Source organism: Pleurodeles waltl, chromosome 8 (assembly GCF_031143425.1).
Source record: "Pleurodeles waltl isolate 20211129_DDA chromosome 8, aPleWal1.hap1.20221129, whole genome shotgun sequence".
NCBI lineage: Eukaryota > Metazoa > Chordata > Amphibia > Caudata > Salamandridae > Pleurodeles > Pleurodeles waltl.
In genome coordinates, this window is record NC_090447.1 from 1,282,885,493 (window position 1) to 1,282,905,601 (window position 20,109).

The window sequence follows — 20,109 nt, forward strand, 5'->3', positions numbered from 1 at the left end:
ATTTTGGAAAAGAAGCAATGAATTATCAAGGAAAATTTGATTGTGGAAAGGGCGGGTGTTCAGGTGAAAAGATGAGTGAGAAAGTAATACAGTATTTATAGAAACAAATGAAGAGAGTCATACTTGTTTTGGTGACCCCCTAGTTGACAAACGACAAAAGAAATGTACTGGTTGTGAGATATTGGCTAAATGTAAAAAAGATGCCCACTTCCATGTTAATCCCTGTAGGATGTCCTGACCTTCCACAGAAAAAAGTAGCCTTTGATGTGTTTTTGCCCAATATAACAAGATACAAGAATATGAACGAGATATTTATTAGATCATTTTAGTAAGGTTGGTGAAGTATGTATTGTCATTCAGGTGCACATGTGGGAGCTGCACTTATTGTGTTAGGTGCTTGAGCGAGGGTGCACGGCAGTGTTTATAGAGCAAAAATGGTGTATAGGTGGATTTTGATAAAACATGAGACTTTGTAGCGAGACTTAGCATTGAACATACTTTTACAACATTGTACCACTGTATGTATGATGGTTTAGCATACAAGTCTTACACAGAAATGAGGGGAACATTTAGTTGGCTTGGATCAGTGAGTGTAAGCGGTGGCAAGAGCTCATGGATATTGTATGGGTGTAATGCACCACTAGGAACACTATTACAGGGTTCTCATCTTTTAAAGAGATGGTGGCAGAACTCCTAGTTTGAACCCTAGTTGGGTCAAGGTTTCAGAAAGGCGTAAAAGGAGTGGGTCGAAGAGATGATGGCAGTTGGCCAGAGGAAATATAAGGATCATTATAACAATGAAAGAGGTGAAAAATGGACAATGGGTTAGTATTTAAAAAGGCAGAATGGTACATCTATCTCCATAGGGCCAAAGCAATTCAATATGAGGGCAGGATGGGAGAGTTGGCGTTTCATCAGGTAGGCACAATGTTAATTATAGTTGCAGAGGAGTTTTAAAAGAGAAGGGTAGTGAAGTAAGACAAAGAATAATGCGCAAGTAAAGAGAAAATGAAAGAGGATGTGTGGGATTTCCAGGAAGAGTGTTCTGTGGGTACTGGAGAAGGTTATGGCAGAAGGATGGAGGCTGAAATACGTGAAGAAGGAGTAATGGGGAACTGAAGCAGACAGGAGTGGCAATTGTGTCATTTTATCTCCCCCTTACTTCCAGATGTTTCATTTGCATCTCAACAAAATATTTTCACAAGATAAGCTGATCATTTTAAAGAGACAAAGCAAATCACACCATAAAATATTTATTAAGAATTGGAGACGTTTTTCTTGGTTTTTAAAAAACACTTTTCCACAAGTGCCCTTTATAATAATTAAAAACTATAGCAAACGTCAACATTTGTTTTACATTATTATACATTACAATTATAAAACGTGTAAACACCACATTTCATACAAACCTTTTTTTACATTTTAAAGTATTTTGTCCCCAGATCAGCTGTAGCACGTTTTATATATTTAAATTTATTTATTTTTACAAGTAAACAATATACAAACCGATGCACCTGAACGCCACCAGCCAAGGAGCTGTTAGTGACCGGGCTCGCGCATTTAGGACACGGCATCTCGCAAGATAAGGTGATACTGTATTGATTGATGGAAAAATTTGCATTGCTCAAGTGACTCTGGGTCGGGAAGAGAGCTATTTCTTTAACTACAGGATTCTAGTCTATGACACAGCTGAAACCCACACCTCAATGCAATGCTTTCTGTCATAATCCTGTAAGCAACAGAGCCAGAAGCAAACATACAGCAGTGCCATGTATGATAATGATCATTCTCAATGGATTAGGGGCCAAGAAGTGTCATTCAAACATGTAGTCTTTGCTTCTAAACACTTACACGTCAATGGGAACATTTTCACGCCCGGTTGATCAACTGATAGCAGTGAATAACTTCTCAGCATCAAAAGGTATGAAATATTATTTTTGGGGTGAACATATGTGTTATAGAGGACCGAACCCAGTTCTGAGAGTTACAGAATTATACATTCATTTCCGAATCTCCCACTGATTATCAGTGTGATCTGACCATGGCCTCTTATGCTGTATACGTTCCACATTCCACTGCATTATTTACATGTTATTGTCATGCCTTCTACTTCTGATGCTGCATTCATTCACACAGCATCTGTTGAAGTTATGGGGCAAAAATGAATTTGTGGCAGTGACTGACACCTACTCCTTATTGCTTCAAAAGGAAATGTAAATGTTCATTTTGTACATAGCGTATAAATGGTGTGGACCCCCTTTTCTGGACTGAAAACCGAATCCAGGCACTCAGAAACAGTGATTTGGCAACACTAATGCAATTCCATCAGTTGTGGAGGCCAGTTTCCAATAATGCAGGTGGCTAACTTACCCACTGCTAAGTGCATTGGGAGAGGGTGTTGAGGAGAAGTCTAATAATTAACCATTTGTTGGCCAATAATCGTCTCAGGGAGTTCACGGATCCGTATGATTAGATTTATGCTACTGTTTAATATGAGACCTGAGGCTCTCTGTAGACATCTGATGATTTGACGTTGGCGTTGTACGATACAACACACTGATGGTCAGGTGGAATCAGTATATGGATCCACAGCCAATATCCTACAGTAGTATGTTTAGTCAATAACATTTGTCACTATGCACTTCGGAAGAAAAGCAAGCATGAGCAATCTTCAAGGTCATGAAGAGGCATGCTAAAATAGAACTCTCAAAGGGGCCTTTGGGTCATGCTGGTCAGGGGCAAACCAAGCCTCTTAATTGTTTCAGGCAACTCATGGCACACTCTTTGTTAATAGGAGAGTCGAAGTGATAAGGTTTACAAGAATTTCTTCTTCCATCATAAAATGCAGAATCTCTGCCCGACCAGCCTCTTATACTACCCTGTACAAATGTAAAGAAAGGTGACTGAATCAATGGCTCATAATGTGTACTTGCAACCGCTATGGAATTCTGAGATTGTCTTGGCCAATCAGAAGGCTTAGAATGCAAGCTTTAACGGATGCTATTTGCGTACATACTTGGGGCCGGATGTGTTAACATGCAGGTCGCAAATAGTGAGTGCAAATTGTACACCAACTTTTTGTGATGTGCTCTAATTTTGCAGTGTGATCTATGCACTAACAGGCTGTGTCACAAATTTCAATCACAGAACAATCTGCCTAATTAATGTTAAGTAGGCAGGTGCCAATGTATGACCCTACCCCCCCATGATTGGCTACAAACCCCCAGATGGTGGCATACAGGCAGTGCTTAATTTGAGCCTATGGTGGCAGGTGGGGCCCACTGGTGCTCATTTTTGGGAACTGACACTTTTTTTCCCCAATAGACAGATCTAGAGCAGGAGTGAGAAAAACACAAAAGGGGGAGGTGGTGGAAGAGAAAAACAGAAAGCGGCAAAGTAAGTAAGCAGGGATAAATAATAACTTTTGAGAATGAGATAAAGAGTCTGAGTGTCTGGTGGGGGATTAAAGATGGCATGAGGTGGAATCCAGATGACACCTTAGAGCTTTGATAGTGCAGGTCGAGGGGTTCTGAACACAGCTTTGGCCCCTGAAGTTATTATTTTACAAATTAAGCACTGCCTTCAGTGAACAGCAGATCGCATTCCTGAGTTCACATTGCCAAACGGGAAACTTTTGTTTTTACCGCTGCTCGTGCTCCTTAAAGGAACAGATGCTGCTTTAAAAAATGTTTCCCATTTAAAAAGACATGAGGAAAGAAGGCAGTGGTCTTATGGTCCTATTGATCACTGCCTGTTCCCCAGGAGTCTGCCAAACACAATCCCCAAACACAGTGCTTAATTTGGGCTTGTTGTTTCCGGTGCTGAGCACCAGCACTTATTTTTGAGGGCCAGGGCTTATTCTTCTGCCTCAAGCATTTGCTGCGAGCAAAAGACACATATGGGAAAGACGGAGGAAGAGAAAAATGAAGAAGGGTCACAAAGGGAGAAAGCAGAAAGCTGCCAGAGTGAGATGAAGGGGCACGGATGGACTGAAAAGGCCCGAGATGGCTTCAGGATTAAGCTGTCTCATTATTCTGTGCTCATGCAGCAGCTGTGTGTTTAAGAGGAGGGCTTTGGGCACCGGCACGTTTTTATTTAAAAATTAAGCACTGCCCAAACAGGAAGGTGTGCAGTGGGAACAGCTTCCCCTTTGCAAATGAGTTACAACCTCCTTTCTAAATCGAAAATGCTAATTTAGTACATCGTTAAAACACATTTTGAGGTTGCCATCCCTGTGATTTGGGGAATTGAAGGGTTTATGACTGCAAAATGTTTTTATACATTTGGCTTTAAATTCTGTGAAGGTATCAGATGGGCGTGAAGTGGGCAGGGACACTTGTTATGATTGTCTGCCTAAAAGGTCTTGAACCAGGCACTAATAAGCCTATTGATCACCTTCTTATGAACATCAATTACCTGCCCTTCCCTCCCATTACATTTAAACTGAGGAAGGCACATGGAATGCATTTCCAATGGGGAGTGGAATGAGAAACAAAAGCCTACCTCTCTTTAACTCCTGTTTATTCTAGTGGGGCCTTCACTATCCATATATCACAATTTGTTATTTTTTTTTCATCAAATTTTGACTGTACCGTCAGTGTGACTGACCCCACCGCACCAACAATCTAGAATCTTTCAGTATTAAGGGGAGGTTTTTTAGCTGCAAAATGATTACTTTTTTGATACATCACACAACATCTCTTTCCCTTAATAGAACCATAGATTTTTCAGCAGTACCGATGCCCACAAAATGCAACTGGTTCTAGTGCCACGTAGAAGCAGGTGGTAAAAATGCCAAAACAAGCACACTCAAAAACAGAAACCTGGCAACCTGCTTATCAAAATACAAACAAGAACATCACATATGGCTTCACTTTAATTAACGGTGTTTTAAAGAAAAATCACAAAACTTCTTTTGGACAGGAAATCTGTTTCAGCCAATAAGTCAGTTTTTTATTCTACTCTTTGTAAATGATTGTCTTAAGAATTAAACAGATCTGGGGATTTATTTACCTAAACATTTTTCAGTTCATGTACACTAAAAAAAAAACTTGCATTGACCATGGAAAGAAGACTTTAGCTGTACCGGTGGGGTACTTAATGGCTCGGGCGTTTACAGTACAGCAAACCTACAGTCGTTTGAAAGGCATAGCCGCCATTTTGAGGACAATACATTCTGTCCCATAGTTAATCCTCCACTGGAATCCACTGGAATGAAAGCCTATCTGGTAATGTCAACTCAGGAAGTTTTTCTGACAGTTTTTTGGCAATTCATTCCAATGAAAACAAGAAATGCTTAGCAGGCGCTGGAGAAGTTCACTTTCTTTGATGCACTAAGCACTGAAACTTCCTCCAAAGTGCTCTTCTTTTTTCAGTGATCAGACGTCACCCAATACTTCATACTGTCACCGGGGGGTATTTCATCTGGTCCGGGTTGCTATGGGGGTAGGGTGACTGCATTGGCCTGAATCCGCCTTGCAACCCATCCAAGAATTGCGGCATTTGAGTCATTTGCATAGAGTCGTGCGGCACGGCGTAGCCCACAAACTGCGGGTGCAGGTACTGCCCTTGATGTGGAACAAGCTGTGAAGCCTGCTGGCAGTTCATCACGGAGAAGTTGGTGGGGATGTTGACATATACATTATTCATGGTCCCTTCTGGCAGGCAGCAGTTGGTTTGTGACCTTGTGGGAGGCGGCCGGGCTCCTGAGTTGGCGCTCGAGCTGGAGCTGGCAGCGGTGCTCGACTGGCGCGAGGAGGACCCACGTGACGTGCTCGCACTTTGGATCATGGGGATGGTCTCCATCATCCGGTTGTTTCCAGGGGCTCTGCTCTGCTGAGGCTCTTGCTTGGGCCGCAGGCATCGACAGCAGCAAACGGCCACTAGGGAGCCCAAGATGATGAAGGCTACAAAGACAGAGCCAACGATAAGGAATGGTACATAGATAGGCACTGCAAGAAATAGAAAGATATAAACAGAGCATTAATGTTACATGATCATGAGTACTTTGTCGGTACATAATGCAAAAAGTTAAATGTAGCATTTTTACAATTGTAAACATTATGTATTACATGTAGTATTAATTAAAAAAAAAATCTAAATTTACTGCAATACACTGCACTAATTGATATTCTTTGGGGGTTACTTTGTAAGTTAGTATATCACAGTATGGAAAAGCCTAATTCCCCCACTGATAGTTAAGAATAGGTATCCTCAGATGCACAAATCACTCAAGCTTTGGGTACGAAAAAACAGCTAATGTTAATGGGGCAAGAGGAGCTAAAGGGAAAATGGCGGCTGCTTGCTGATAATTTGCTGACACAATTCTAAGGGCCTGGTTCACATTCTTACTAGAGCACTAACAACAGCAATAAAAAATGCCCACTGCAGTACAAAACTGAAATAACGTTTGCTCTGTGTATACACGGCTTGCATAAGATCAGGAATAAAATGTGTAATGACAGAGTGTACTTTTCAGGTGTGTTCAGTGCATGTTAGTGGAGGAGAAAAGATACATCCAAACAGCCAACAGAAACAGAGACTCAAGTATTCCTATGGGCTGATCAGAGATGTGATTGGCTATATCTAAAGCTCATAGCACAAGATTCCTGCACCTAAGAAGCCAATGGCTGAAGAAGGTTATAGTATGCAATGAACACAATTTGTTTGCCATAAATGGTGCAATTACTATTACACGTCAAACATAAAAAAGGAATGCAACATAGGTGGAGGCTTCTATTTGGTAAATTGTGATAAAAGCAAATACAGGGTTTCTGCATCTAAGAGAAGAGATTATTCTGATTTCCTACGGGACTGCCTGTTTGTGGGCGGTTTTGGGGTGACCGCTGGGAATTTGTTACCGAGCTCACCATAAGTGAGGCACTGTTAATACAATGACACAAAGTTAGATCCGGTCATACAATCATGTACAATGTTAAGAAATAGGAATATGGTACCTGTTCAGGGTCAGACTGGCCTACCGGCAAAGCTGGCAGTGCCAAAAGGGCTGGTCTCGCCAGCTAGCGTGCAAGCCAGTTTTTTTGGCCATTTATGGGCCTATCTTATGGTCTTCTGGGCCAGTTTGTACTGCTGATAATACCAATATTACCACAAACTTTGCCTGTAACAAGCATACATGCATGGAGTCTCCAATACCTCGAAAAACACCCATACAGTATAATGACAAGGCAGTGGTAAGTAAAAGAATGTATTATGTAAAACTGGTTGGGTACGGAAATGCCATCCAACTGGCAAAATGGGTAATTTTGAAACCCTCCATATGTGCTATTCTAGAACCTCATGCATGTTTCATGATGTCATGCATTGAAGAAGGATGCTACATATTTCCCCTTCTAGGAGAATTTACAAGAATAATAGATGTAGATCGATGCATGTATACAATATCTGTGTTTGTCATATGCAAAAACAGAATAGGATCTGAACTGGATATAGACTGGGGGAAGAAATAAAGGATTAATCTAAAACACAGACCACTCATCAATTTATACACCATTAAATAATGACTCTCATGCAATATATCCCGTGTTCTTTACAAATTTAAACTAGCCTGAATTAGAAACACGGGCCACGTGTTTGGCTATCTAATTCACTAATGGGGTCCAGGTTTATTTTGGTTCCCAGGCCTGTGAGTCAAACCCTGTCCCTGGTGTAACAGCGCACAGAACGCTCTTAAAAAAATATAAGGCAGCACTGGTTTATAGGGTAAAGAAACCTGTAAACTCAATGAGATAAGTTTACTGCGGATTAGTTGAAGCAAGCCCTGGAAGGAGGGGAGAATCTGGACGCATCAGAAGAGAGGCTGAATCGGAGAGGACAGCACAGGAGCCATTGTAGATCTCTCAGATTTCATATGAAAAAGAAAACAAAAGAAGAAATGTGCAAAAACCCATCAACTGCAGAGAGATGTGAAAGAGTGACAGCAGCAGTGGGACTGAAGGGTACTTGGGAATGTGACAGAGGTGCAGGGCAGGTGGTCAACGCGAGCAAACGTGAGACTAGACCAGAAGATAAACACTGAAGTTGGTCAAACGAGGTGGCGAAGCTATTTTAAGTTTGTTAACGAGAGGAGCAAAAAGCAGGAACAGTCCCCATGCTCGTTAGGACTCCGATGTAGGTGGGAAAATTAGGACTTGTTGAGCAAAGCATAGAGCAGAACGGGTAAAAATAACAACTGTTCGCCAGCGCGCCGTTTCAGAAGTAAGGATGCCGAAGGGACCCGTGGGAGGGCGGTGACACAGCCAGCGCGCAGAGTGCCTATCGCAGCAGTCTTGGCGCTTGACTCAAAAACCACCAAACAGGGAGCTTAGGAGCCGCGTAGATAAAGCCTAAAGGAGTCTTGGAGGGTAAGATAGGAAACTCAAACACTTCTCTAGGGAATACACTCATAGCATAAGGCACAGATTTTTAAATATATTTTAATGGAAGGCAGTCAATGTACATGACCCTGGGACGGACGCCCAGTTTATTCCATGGGCTTTTCCCCACTGGGCAGCAGGGCCGGCCTTAGCACTGGCAGCGCCCTGTGCGACCATATTTGTTGGCACCCCCCAGTGACCACCTCCGCTACGAATTCCTTCACTACCACCATTTAATAGTGCCCTCAAGTCTCCATAACCACCCTCTCTCAGATACATTTAATTAGTTTTATAGCGCCACTCACACCAGAGTAGGGTGTCAGAACACTACATTGCACACACATTACACAGAGGCAATCATCATAAATGTGTAACTCAGTGTATAAGAAATGTTACATAAGACAGAGGACTACAAGGTGTAGGAGTCACATGTCATCCATACTGGTTGGATGTATAGTTTAAGAGTGCTTGGTCTGGAGAAGTACACACTTAGAATACAAAATATAACACCATGTTTGGGGGTTCTTTTAATAATAATAATGGACTTATACCCAAATGAATCCTTTATTGCAACATTAGGATAATGAAAGACTGGGGGGGAAATGATAAAGCTCTAATCTATACCTTGCGGAATGCATGCAGTTCTTTGATGAAAGTTATTAGTTTACTGGTCTGGATTGGGATTTTAATTTATGGACTGTAAGTAACAAAAGGACCTCTAAGACAAAAGCAGTAACCCACTGACCTATTTGTGGTATATGCCCTTTGTGATCTACATGGTACATGTTCTTTGCAGGCGGCATATTAACCCCCGCACTACCTTAAAACTTACACCAGAGAAAACAATGAACTCTCTCCAGGAAGAACACTAATCACCAAAGTAATCTTGACACTTTTTTGGTTGCTTGAAAATTGCTTTAGGCTAGGAACGCTACAGTAAGGGCTTTTAAAACTATAATATACTTGCAAACACAGCACCCACTCCCAAACTCAGCTCCTGCTCAGGGCTGCTTTTAGTTCCCAGTAGATGTGGTGTCAGCAAACTCTATCTGTGGTCTCAAAAAACCTATGCCTGCAATGAGAGCAACATTAGTAGAAAAACGAGGCCAAAACTGGAGACCCTGTAAGTCTGTGATTAAAATGGTGGTCATAATCCATGGTTTCATCCTGCAGTATTTGTGTACAGTGAAACATAGTAATGGACATAGGACTGAAGCGCTGTCCTTCAATGACAAGTGTTTTGATGACCAGAGGGGAAGTGGTGGCCATAATTTTTGGCAGGAACAGCGGGGCGCACACACACACAAATATATATACATGGACATACACCAATTCACAACACTCACTCACAATAAATTCATATATCTATACACATACACAAGCCTCTAAAATTCAAAAAATAAACCCTATCTGCACTGCAGCTCAAGGAGAGGAACGCCTGGGAGTCCCAGGAGGGTTGGGACTGCTGCCTTCTCTCATTGGCTGAACACTCACTCACAACAAATTCATACATTTATACATGCATGCATGCACACAGCAAACATTCAAAAACATAAAACACATCTGCACTGCAGCTCAAGGAGAGGAAAGCCTTGGGGGTCCCAGGAGGGTTGAGACTGCTGCTTTCTCTCATTGGTTGACCCCAGGTCAGCCAATGAGTGGAGGCAGAAGTCCGTCACTCGTCACAGAGTAGGAAGGGGTCAGTGAGACCACTAACCACACCCCACTCTGTGTCGAGGTGTCACTGATTAACACAACCCTGGGAACTTCAGGGCTTAAAATTGAAGCACTCATCCAGGTATGAGGCAATCAGTGACACTACCCCTTGTCATGAGGAGGAGGGCCTCGAGGCACTTTTGCAAGGCTGAGGAGGTCACACCCTGTGAAACGTTCAGGCTGGTAAAGTTCAGCTCAGGCATCTAGGAGTCTGCACATTTAGCACATCTAGTTCCTGGCTGCCTGACCTGAACAAGAAGAGTGTCTGCCAGGCTAACCTTCGCTCAGCCTGGCAGGCACTCTTCTTCTTCAGAAAAAGGTGAGGCAGGTGCCAAGAATGTGGGGGGGCTGGAGCAGCAAAAGTTGAGGGTGGCGTCTTCCATGCCAGATTTTCTGACTAGCCACTATGCAAATGATTTCCATTCTGATTAAGTATAAATACATTCACCTTCAGTGAGTACCCTGGAAATGTGGCATAGCACAGGACCTCCTGGAACACAATAAACAGCATGACTAAGAATACTTAAAAAATATTATAGGAGGTAATTTGCATTTGCCACAGATCAGACTTAGGCCCTCATTATGATCATGGCGGTTCGGCCCGCCATGCCGGCAGTGGCGGCTGAAGCCACCAGCCGGCATGGCGTGCCGGACCGCCATATAATGCACATGGTGACAACCGCCAGCGGCAGCCATCACCCACCGTCAGGCAGCCTGGCTGCGGGATGAAACACCATCCGCCAGGGTAGCTGTGCTACCCTGTGGATAATGTTTAATTTCCCGCCAGCCTTTTCGGAGGCTGGGGGAGGGGGTGCCCCGGGGCACTTTGCATGGGCAGTTCAGGGGCCCCGGTGCAGAGCCCTGTTGCGCAGATCACTGCCCGATTTTCGGGCAGTGATCTGCGTGACGGGTGCACCTGCACCTGCCACACAGAGGCATTGAATGGAGCTGCCGTCAATGTCCCGGCTGAGCCTTTCTGTGAGCCGGCAGCATTAACGGTGGCTGTCAATGTCCCGGCAGAGCCTTTCTGTGATTCGGCGGGCGGAAACAAGGTTTCTGCCCGCCAGCTCTCAGAAATGTTCATTATCTGTCCGGCGGGGTTCCGGGGTCGCTGGCGGACAGTGTTTTGACCGCCAGCATGAACACGGCGGTTGTTTCCTCTGTGTTCATAATGACCCCCTTATTGTTAGCAAGGTAAAAAGCTTACTATTGACATTAATATATATTAAAAAGGCATTATAAAATGGACAAACTTTCAAAACTGAATATTAGGATGTGAAGTACTTTGATTCTGCATGCCTGCAGTGGCCGGTGATTAACTAGAGCAAGACTAGCAATTGCACTTAGTTGACTATATTTTTTTCATTTGCTTGTGTACATGGCTATGTCTCAAATTTGATTATTAACAAAATACTACGACTCGTTTACAAAACCTGTGCCATCCAACACTGGTCCCACTTCAGATAATTGGGAACCTGCATGGTTTTTACATGGATTCTTTCGGATTTGTTGGTAGATTATGGCTTTTTCACTGTAGACCATTTCCACTCTCAACATACTTTATTACTATTTGTTCATTAAAGGCCTTCTTGAGGAACGTCTCTGAGCACGTGAACATTGAATGGTACAAAGACAGTGACTTTGATGCATTCCAAAAGAGTCAGAGACACCGTAGAGGTAGCGATGCTTTGGTTCTGAGTGATAAATTCATCAGCAGGTAGATTCTGCCATCTTCGTGACAGGTGCAGGCTTTGTCGCTGAAGCTTGCAGGACCTTTGTGGAAGGCAGCAGTAGTTGCAGGGTCTGTGGGATCTGTCTAGGTTTCAGTTCCCTGAGAAGTGAGGAATGATGGTGCTCTGTGATAAAGTATGTCTTGTTACCGATAGATTGGTCTTGATAAGCAAAGTAAAAGAGATGGGTTGGCAGGAAGCATTATTTCCACAGACTGCTATTAGTGATCAATCGAGGGAGGGGGGTAATGTTGAATGAGGAGGTTTGTTTGAACAATGGCAGAGTTCACTAGCTTGTTTTAGAGATCACCATGCATTATCAATAGATCTCCATGGAGGATTACTAGTGTGCAAAGATGCTAAAGTTGACACTTAACAACTTTGAGGAATTGTTTTTAAATTCTCAAGCTTTATGCAATAAAAGATTGAAACGTTTAAAGAAAAGAGGACAGCTGTAGATGTACTGCACAGTAATAAGCAACGTTATTGGCCTTTCAGGGCAGTGGGTACTTCCGTTGTAGGCCTTGAAACTGACACTCTATCACCCCAAAGAATTACCTCCACTGGCACTGGTGCAAGGCCTGCTCGTTGCTCTGTAGCCAGGAGCTGCAGGGTGATGTTGGCCCTGCAGAGAGTGAGTGTTGGAACATGTAGTGCTAAGGCAATTCACTGCAGCTTGCTACCCCACCCTTTTTGGGCAGGGCCTTTAGCTGCAGTCAAAGTCTGGGACCTTTACTAGTCCACCAGGCCATGCATGGATGGACCTGGGAAAGAGAAGTCAAAGGAAGTAGCCCCAATCTATGACAGGGCCACCGCCACTATAAACTTGTGCCCAATGGAAGACAAGCAGTCAGGTTACAGGTTTGTTTCGCCAGAGCCAGCCTAGGTTCTGCCATCAGAAACCCAGTGGTTCCCCTGACTCTAAATGAAGTGCAAGTTTGATGGGGCAGGAGCTTCACCCATTTATGGCAGAACTCGCGACAAGGATCTGGTGCACCAGGTTAACCTTGCCTCCTCCTCCCACAAAGACTAACTTTGGGTCCTGCCAGATCAATTTGTCAAACATAAGGAATTAGCCATATTTTCAGACAATCTACAATGTTATTCGATCAAATCTCGACACTGCTCAGATTTTGGCGAAAAATTCAAATTAAACCTGAAGGCAATGACCAGAATGAAGGCAATGGAGTTTTAATATTTGGCTCATGAAAGCCATCCCTCTTTCAAAGAGACTACCTAGCTTACAACCCACTGGGAAAATGCAGTGTCCAAATCTCTATAGGTATGATAAATGGTGAGTTAGTCTGTAGCATCGCTTTCTTACTTCCTTGTATCCAGGGTCACCCCACAGAATTGGTTCACTGGGCGTCTTTGTGGAAAAACCTTTTCATTATATGGAACCTACAACAGCAGATCCCTGGCCTCCACTGGTGGCACAGTTACCTTTAGCACTCTTCGTCCAGATATGGATCCAAAAGATCCGCAGGTTGTTTATTGAACTATTTTGGTCTCCAGAAATATAGTGCAGACCCAAGCACACAATGGGACAAGTGGACTGACTTAATGGGTACAGAGCCTTCGTTGGTAACTAGCAGACATTTCTGCACCAAGGAAACAGCTAACTCACAAGTTTGAAACCTAGACTCACTTGAATTCTCTCCAATAATCTTTTTGGCAAACTCAAATAAAGGAGGATAGACCACCCAGCTTTGAAATGAGTTCGTGAGAGATGCTATCGTGATACCTTGGTCAGCCAGCCACATACAAACTGTGACTGGGAATGGGAAGTGTGAGTTTAACTACGCCAGGCACACAAATAGTATAATGTTGCAGTTTATGCTACAATCCCTATGTTGTGCTAATTAGGTTAACACTTGTGTCACTCTACTTGCAACAGGAGCTCCTTTGGGGTTTCCCTCCGATCTCCATGATCACACCCTCCCCCCTTCTCCGCCATGGCTTCTTCTTTCTTGCCTCACTGTCCTCTTCATGGATTGTCCCAGAACACTCTGAGCAGGTGGTCAGGAAGCTCTTGAAACATTATACTCTCTCAGATGTCCCTGGCTCCAGAGCGAAATGTAGCAGGACCTAGTAATGCACAGTCAGCACAACTGCCCGCTCAGACATGCCGGAACAGGAAAGGAGGGGAGGGCAAGCGAGTGGGCGGGGTGGTGCGCGGTGGTAGGGTGCATGGGGATAGGGGTGCGCTTGCGCATGCCAGCACCCGGTGGCATAGAAACATAGTGGAGCAAGCAAGGACAGAGCAGCACTGAAGAGCAAATATGGGCACATGGAACACACGGGAGGCCTGGTGCACACATAAGCGTGGCAGCACATGGACATGGCAGAACAAGGTGGCATGAGAACATGTTGGCACAAGGAAACACACAAGTGCGCAGGCCCACATCCCGGAAACTTTTCATGAATAATATGTATTTCCCTGCAGTCTTGAATGTGTCGAAGGCTTGCGTATTAGCATGTGATATATTTAGATTTCACAGTCTGTCTCAAGATATTATACCGTAGGCGATCTGGTGGCCCTGTGAGAGATGAGCCGAATAATGATATTCAAGACCCTGTATGCAATTATTACCAGTTTTAACTGCAATGTGCCAAAATAACTCAATCAGGCCATTGGCACGATAGCACATCACCATTACTGTAAAGTGCAGTGACATCTGAGTGGCGGCTTAAGATTGCTTGTTACACTTCTCGGCATTTACCCACCTGTTGAGAATCTGCACCTGTTTAAAGGGACTGAATGATCCCCATCACAACAGAGCAGCCCCCACGGTAATTGCCAAACAATGCAGTTGTCCTGCTTTTTTCCTTTTAAGCTCCCAGCTGCAGGAGATAGAGTTTCATGGTTAAGGCATGAGTGGGAGTCCACTACAAAGCACAGCTGCTCGGTGCATGAATGAGAACATGCGCCTAAAGAAGGAACCGTCTCTAAGTAGTCCTGAATCAAGAGTGGATTGAGAAGCCCCAAGGGACCTGGGCTTGATGTCCCTCGAGCCACCCTCCACGCTGTGGTCATGAGCTGGGCAGGGGCGTCTGTGGGGGGGCAAAAATGTTATAGATGGTGAATGGGCGGAAGAAGCTGCAACACAGAATGTCATGCACAGCACAGCTTTAGGAATGCCCTTACATTTAGCAATGCTAATTGAGAGGAGCATGAATGCCTACAGTGACACAGGAGTAAATCAGGAGATTAATGGACCCAAAGCCTTCAATGCATCCGTCCTCTACATGGACATTGACTCCGCCTCAGTCCTGAAAGCTTGCATCATCTGCTGGTTTCTACAGTGAGTTGACTCGAATATCACACTGCTGAGACGCAAGGTCTTGACTTTTGTAACATTCAGCTTCTTGCAATGGGCACAGCTATCAACAGTGCAGCAGGTGCTTTGGCAAGGACCCTCGGGCTTCACGGGCCCAGTGCGCCCAAACCTCAATTTTCCTTGCTTGCACCAGGGTCCATGACACCCTTGTTGTACCACTGTACCCGACCGACCCAGTCAGACGGCGAGTTTAAACTCTCGCCAACAAAATGGCAACACAGATACTATGGCCCATATTTATACTCTTTTTGCACCAGATTTGCGTCATTTGTTTTATGCAAATCCGGCGCAAACTTAACTCCATATTTATACTTTGCCGCTAGACCCGTCTAGCGTCAAAGTTATGGAGTTTGCGTAATTTTTTTAACTTGGAAACCTACCTTGCATCAATGAGATGCAGGGTAGATGTTCCTGGGCAAAAGATGACTTTAAGGCATTTGTGCCGTATTTATCCTCCTGTGCAAAAATGACGCACGGGAGGAGGAGGGCCTTAAATAATGGCACTAAGCAGGCACTAGGGTACCTGTGGGCTCATTTCCATGGTCAGAGACCATGGCAGCAGTCCACAGGTGCCCTTCCCTGCACCCAGGGACACCCCCTGCTGCCACCCTCACCCACCCCTGGAGGAAACCCATGCATGGGGGTACCCATCTACGGTAAGTCCAGGTAAGTTTTTCTTATTTTTTTTGTTAAAGTGTCACAGAGGGGCCTAACTTGGGCCCCCCTACATGGCGCTATGCCCAATGGCCAGGCCCAGGGGACAGAAGTCCCCTGTGCCTGGCCACTGGGCAGAGGATCTTGTTCCTGTCTTTGCTAAAACAGGAGTCGTGTCTATGGGGGTTGTGCGTCACAAAATGACGCTAGTCAGCTTAGAGTCAATATTTTTTACGCTAACCTGACTTGCACCATTCTTTGACACACAATCCCCACGGCCTATGTATCACCTAACAGGACAGATATGCAACATGTGGGTTCTGATCACACAAACAACTCTTACCGGAGAAAATAATGTGACATGCTCCCTGCAAATAGTTTTGCCTCTCATTTTATATGTATGTTTATCTTCTGATTTGCTCCATATGTGATTTATTTATCCAATGCAGTTATTTTGTTTTGTTTTTCAATTACATAGTGCTTGGTTAAATGAATGGGCTAAAATTTCCACATCGCTGCTACAACATAAAACATTGTAGGGGAATCTCTGAAGGGATCACTGAGGCTACCTTTCCATCACTGACTGTGAACCTTCCAAGCTGGAAATCCCAGGACTGGTCAGGGTGGCCTCATATTCAGACATTCTCTTGAGCATGAAATAAGAAAGAACTGGACGGCTGGATATGGACAAATGCCCTGCATTACAATGGACAACCATTTAAAAAAAAACCCTAACCACACATGTCTCTTTTATCCAGAACAGTTTCGTAAGGTCTTTTTTTAATAAATGAACAACAGCAATGTTCTTCCCTAATAATACATTTTATTCTGTTCTGTTTTATATCAGAACCTGTGCATTAACCAACTTTTCTACAAAACACACATACTCTGCAAATTACTTTTACCTAATGGGAGAATTGTCTCTGCTACATCAGCATTTGCTACGAGATTGCATTACCTAAAATGCCCTATGTCTAGGTCTCGCCTACACAGAGCACGCACTGTGCGGCAGCTCTCCCACAACCCCTATTACGAGTTTCCTGCTGAGCCAGCGGGAAAGAGCCCACAACATTGACGCCGGCTCATAATCAAGCTGGAGGTAATGTTGCGGTGCGTCGGATGCAACAGCACCCGTTGCGCTTTTCACTGTCTGCTAAGCAGACAGTGAAAAGCACAACAAGGCTGTCCATGGGGGCCACTGCACTGCTCATGCCAAGTGCATGGGTACTGCAGGGGCCCCAATGTGGCACCCCATCTCCGCCAGCTTTTACATAGCGGTGCAACCACCATGTAAAAGCCGGCGGAGAGGGGACTCGTAATCCCCAAGGCAGCGCTGTCCTGGTGGATTAAGACCGCTGGCACCACTAGGCGATCGGCCGGCGAAAAAGTGGCAGTGCCGGCGGTGCGACCATGGCGCCTTCACCACGGTCATAATGTGGAGACCGAACCGCTGCATTGGCGGAGGTCCGACCGTCACCGCAAGTCTGGAAGTCCTAGGACCCCCAGACTCCTAATGAGGGCCACATTGTTTACAGTTCAAAAGGCTTTCAGTCCATCACAACATACCACTAGTTGTTTTTTTTGTCACTCTCACTTCCAATCATTTGATTCCTTAGCGCCTGTAGGCTTCCCTTTCTTTCTTGTGGTAGCTCCTCCCTGGAGCATGGACCAAATACATATGTTCTTCCTCGTCTTTTTGGAATGCACTCATTTGTACTTATTTTTTATTTTGTAAGCGTTTCGGTATTATTCCTGGATGTACGATGTGCTTTCCTACTTTAAACACAGGCATACAGCTTCACTGTATCTGCCGCCTCACTAAGATGGTTCATGTAGTTACTGTACTTGTTGCAGAGAGCTATATGCTTTTGGGTGGGCATGAGTTTCAAATCCAGGAAAGGCAATGGCTAATTCATATTGCAAAAGACCAGACACCAAACAATGATGGAGGCGGAGGACCAGCCTCACCACAGGCTGTTGACAGTAGCTACAGATTTAAGCAAGCATAACTATCAATCCCAAGCTCTAACTGAGCAGGGTGTGTGTTAGGCGGGAAGAGTGGCCAATTTTGGGCTGCTCTCCAATCACTGCCCAACTCTTTATAAGGCCATTTTACATTATATGAATTTGTAGTGTCCAAATCACTCCCCAAGGAGTATCGAGGAGCAAGGAAGGAGACTGACCACTCTGGATTTGGGTCAGGACAGAAGACTTTCATCCTTCTACAGTTGTTAAAATGGGTAGCAATGAGATGCATAATAATATGTGTTTTGTTCATAGTTCTACACAACTTCCGGCTTTTGTAGCAAGCACTTACTGCAGAAACGTTTGAACCATTCACTCACGTAGCACTCACTCTGTCATCAGTCCTTTCACTCAAGGCAAGTTTAGCGCACCCCCCTCTGTCACATGCATTGCGTTTGTTTATAGTGCAACTCCTACCAGTGTAGGGTGTCAGGGCACTTTAGATCACACACACATTATACACAACCAATTAATCTTACATGTGTACATTTGTCTATAAGACAATGAGGATCACAAAGGGAGGTAATCATGTCATCCCTATTGGTGTGCAGTAACTTTTAAGAGTGTTTGGTCTGGAGAGCAACAGACTCTTGTTTTAAAAGGTACCACCGTGGTTTCATGTGGCTTTACTAGTAAGAAAGAGTTTCTACCCAAACAAACCTTTGTTGCAACATTAGGATTTTGAGAGACTGGAGATAAAATCAATGTTCTAACCTACACCATGCAGTTTGCATGCAGCACTTTGATGACAGTTCATGGGTCACTGTGGTACATTAGGATTCTAACTAGTGAACTAGAAGTAACAAAAATATCTCAGTGACAAAAGCAGTAACCCACTGAGCTATCCACATAAAATACAGTTTTGTGATCTGCACTGTTCACGTAATTTACAGTAAGCGCATTAATCCTCTGTGCTACTTTATGATGAGTCAAAACTGCCATTAGCAATAATTGTGATCTCGCTCCAGCAGGAGAATTAATCACCAGAGCTACCTCGGAAAAAGAAAAAAAATATATTTGCCTCTCAAACTATTCTCCTGCAAGCATGTTGATTGGATGTATTTTTTACCCTACTCACCTACGTATCTCACCAATATTATTTTTTATTATACTGGAAAACTTTCCTTACAAAGTGCAACAATGCAAAATTCCAACAGAGCCATAAAAATAGTCATATCCTAAGCTCAGCACTGCACTCACCTACAATAAGAGGGCTGCAAGACACTTTGGGCATGTCCACTTTATGATTGAAAGGGGGCCTAGATGACATACCACGGCAATACAAATTTAAAAATATCATGATATCTTATTGGTTTAAATATTGAGAGGTCGATGCTCTTTACAGCGGAAGTTCCTTTCCAGAACTGAGTCACTGTAGAAATACAAGGCTTTCTGCATGTGTTTTAAATGCATCATTACAATACCACATCTTAGAAAAGTCTACATAGAAAACACTTTTTGAGCGCTATAGCTAGATTATTATTTATTTGTGTATTCAGGCCTCAAAGACATACAGAAACAACCATTTGCAATGCACTGGGTCTCGCATTCGCTCGAGTCAGAGCTATTAGCATTGTAAACTCCTAACCGGACTTTTCTTGTCACACAAATTACAAGAAAAAAAACACAGCGCAATTGCGCTATGTAAAATGCAGCGCAATCGCGCTGAAGTTAAAAACTGAAAAACCGGGCGCGCTCACACTATGTAAACCCCAGTGCGATCGTGCTGCGTGGAAAATAAAAAGATAAAGTAGTCCGGAAACCATGCTGAAAACATCAAGCCTCGAATGGTTTCAGTAGTTTACCGGTGCTGTGTAGGTGGGCTAAACACCAGAAAAGGCATGACGTATGCATGCCTTTAACAAATGAAAGCAAGGAGATTTTATAAGGCAAGCCCACGAACCAATGAAAGTGACTGACGTGACATGGGCGTGGTTAGAAGCCCAAAGAGAGATTAAAGCATGGGACGGAGCACTTTGCGCTCGCCCATAAAAAATGGAATGTCAGCAGAAGAAATTAAAAACATAAAATTACCGGCCTATTCTGAAAGGCTGGAGGAAACAAAACAGTTCCAAACTCGTCGATAGTTTTATGCGATCAATCTTGACTAATCTTTGGTTCATTAAAATGTTACCATTTTGTTTTCAGAAATTAAACCAAGCTAGAGAACCTCATCAGCAGGTGTTAGAATACCTTCCCTGTGGATCCCTTGAGTAACCCTTGGCTGTGGCACATCATCAACTGATCATTGAGGCAACAGACTCCCCA

At 43.9% G+C, this 20,109-nt stretch overlaps 1 protein-coding gene across 1 annotated transcript in view; it reads right to left on the reverse strand.

Annotated features, from left to right (window-relative positions):
• Positions 1-1,237: 1,237 nt before the first annotated feature.
• SHISA2 (shisa family member 2) overlaps positions 1,238-20,109 on the reverse strand; it is a 54,541-nt gene continuing 35,669 nt past the window's right edge. The window contains exon 2 of the mRNA XM_069202232.1: positions 1,238-5,951. Within this exon, the coding sequence (XP_069058333.1) occupies positions 5,398-5,951 (554 nt within the window). The 3' untranslated portion in view covers positions 1,238-5,397. The remainder of the gene's footprint in view (positions 5,952-20,109) is intronic.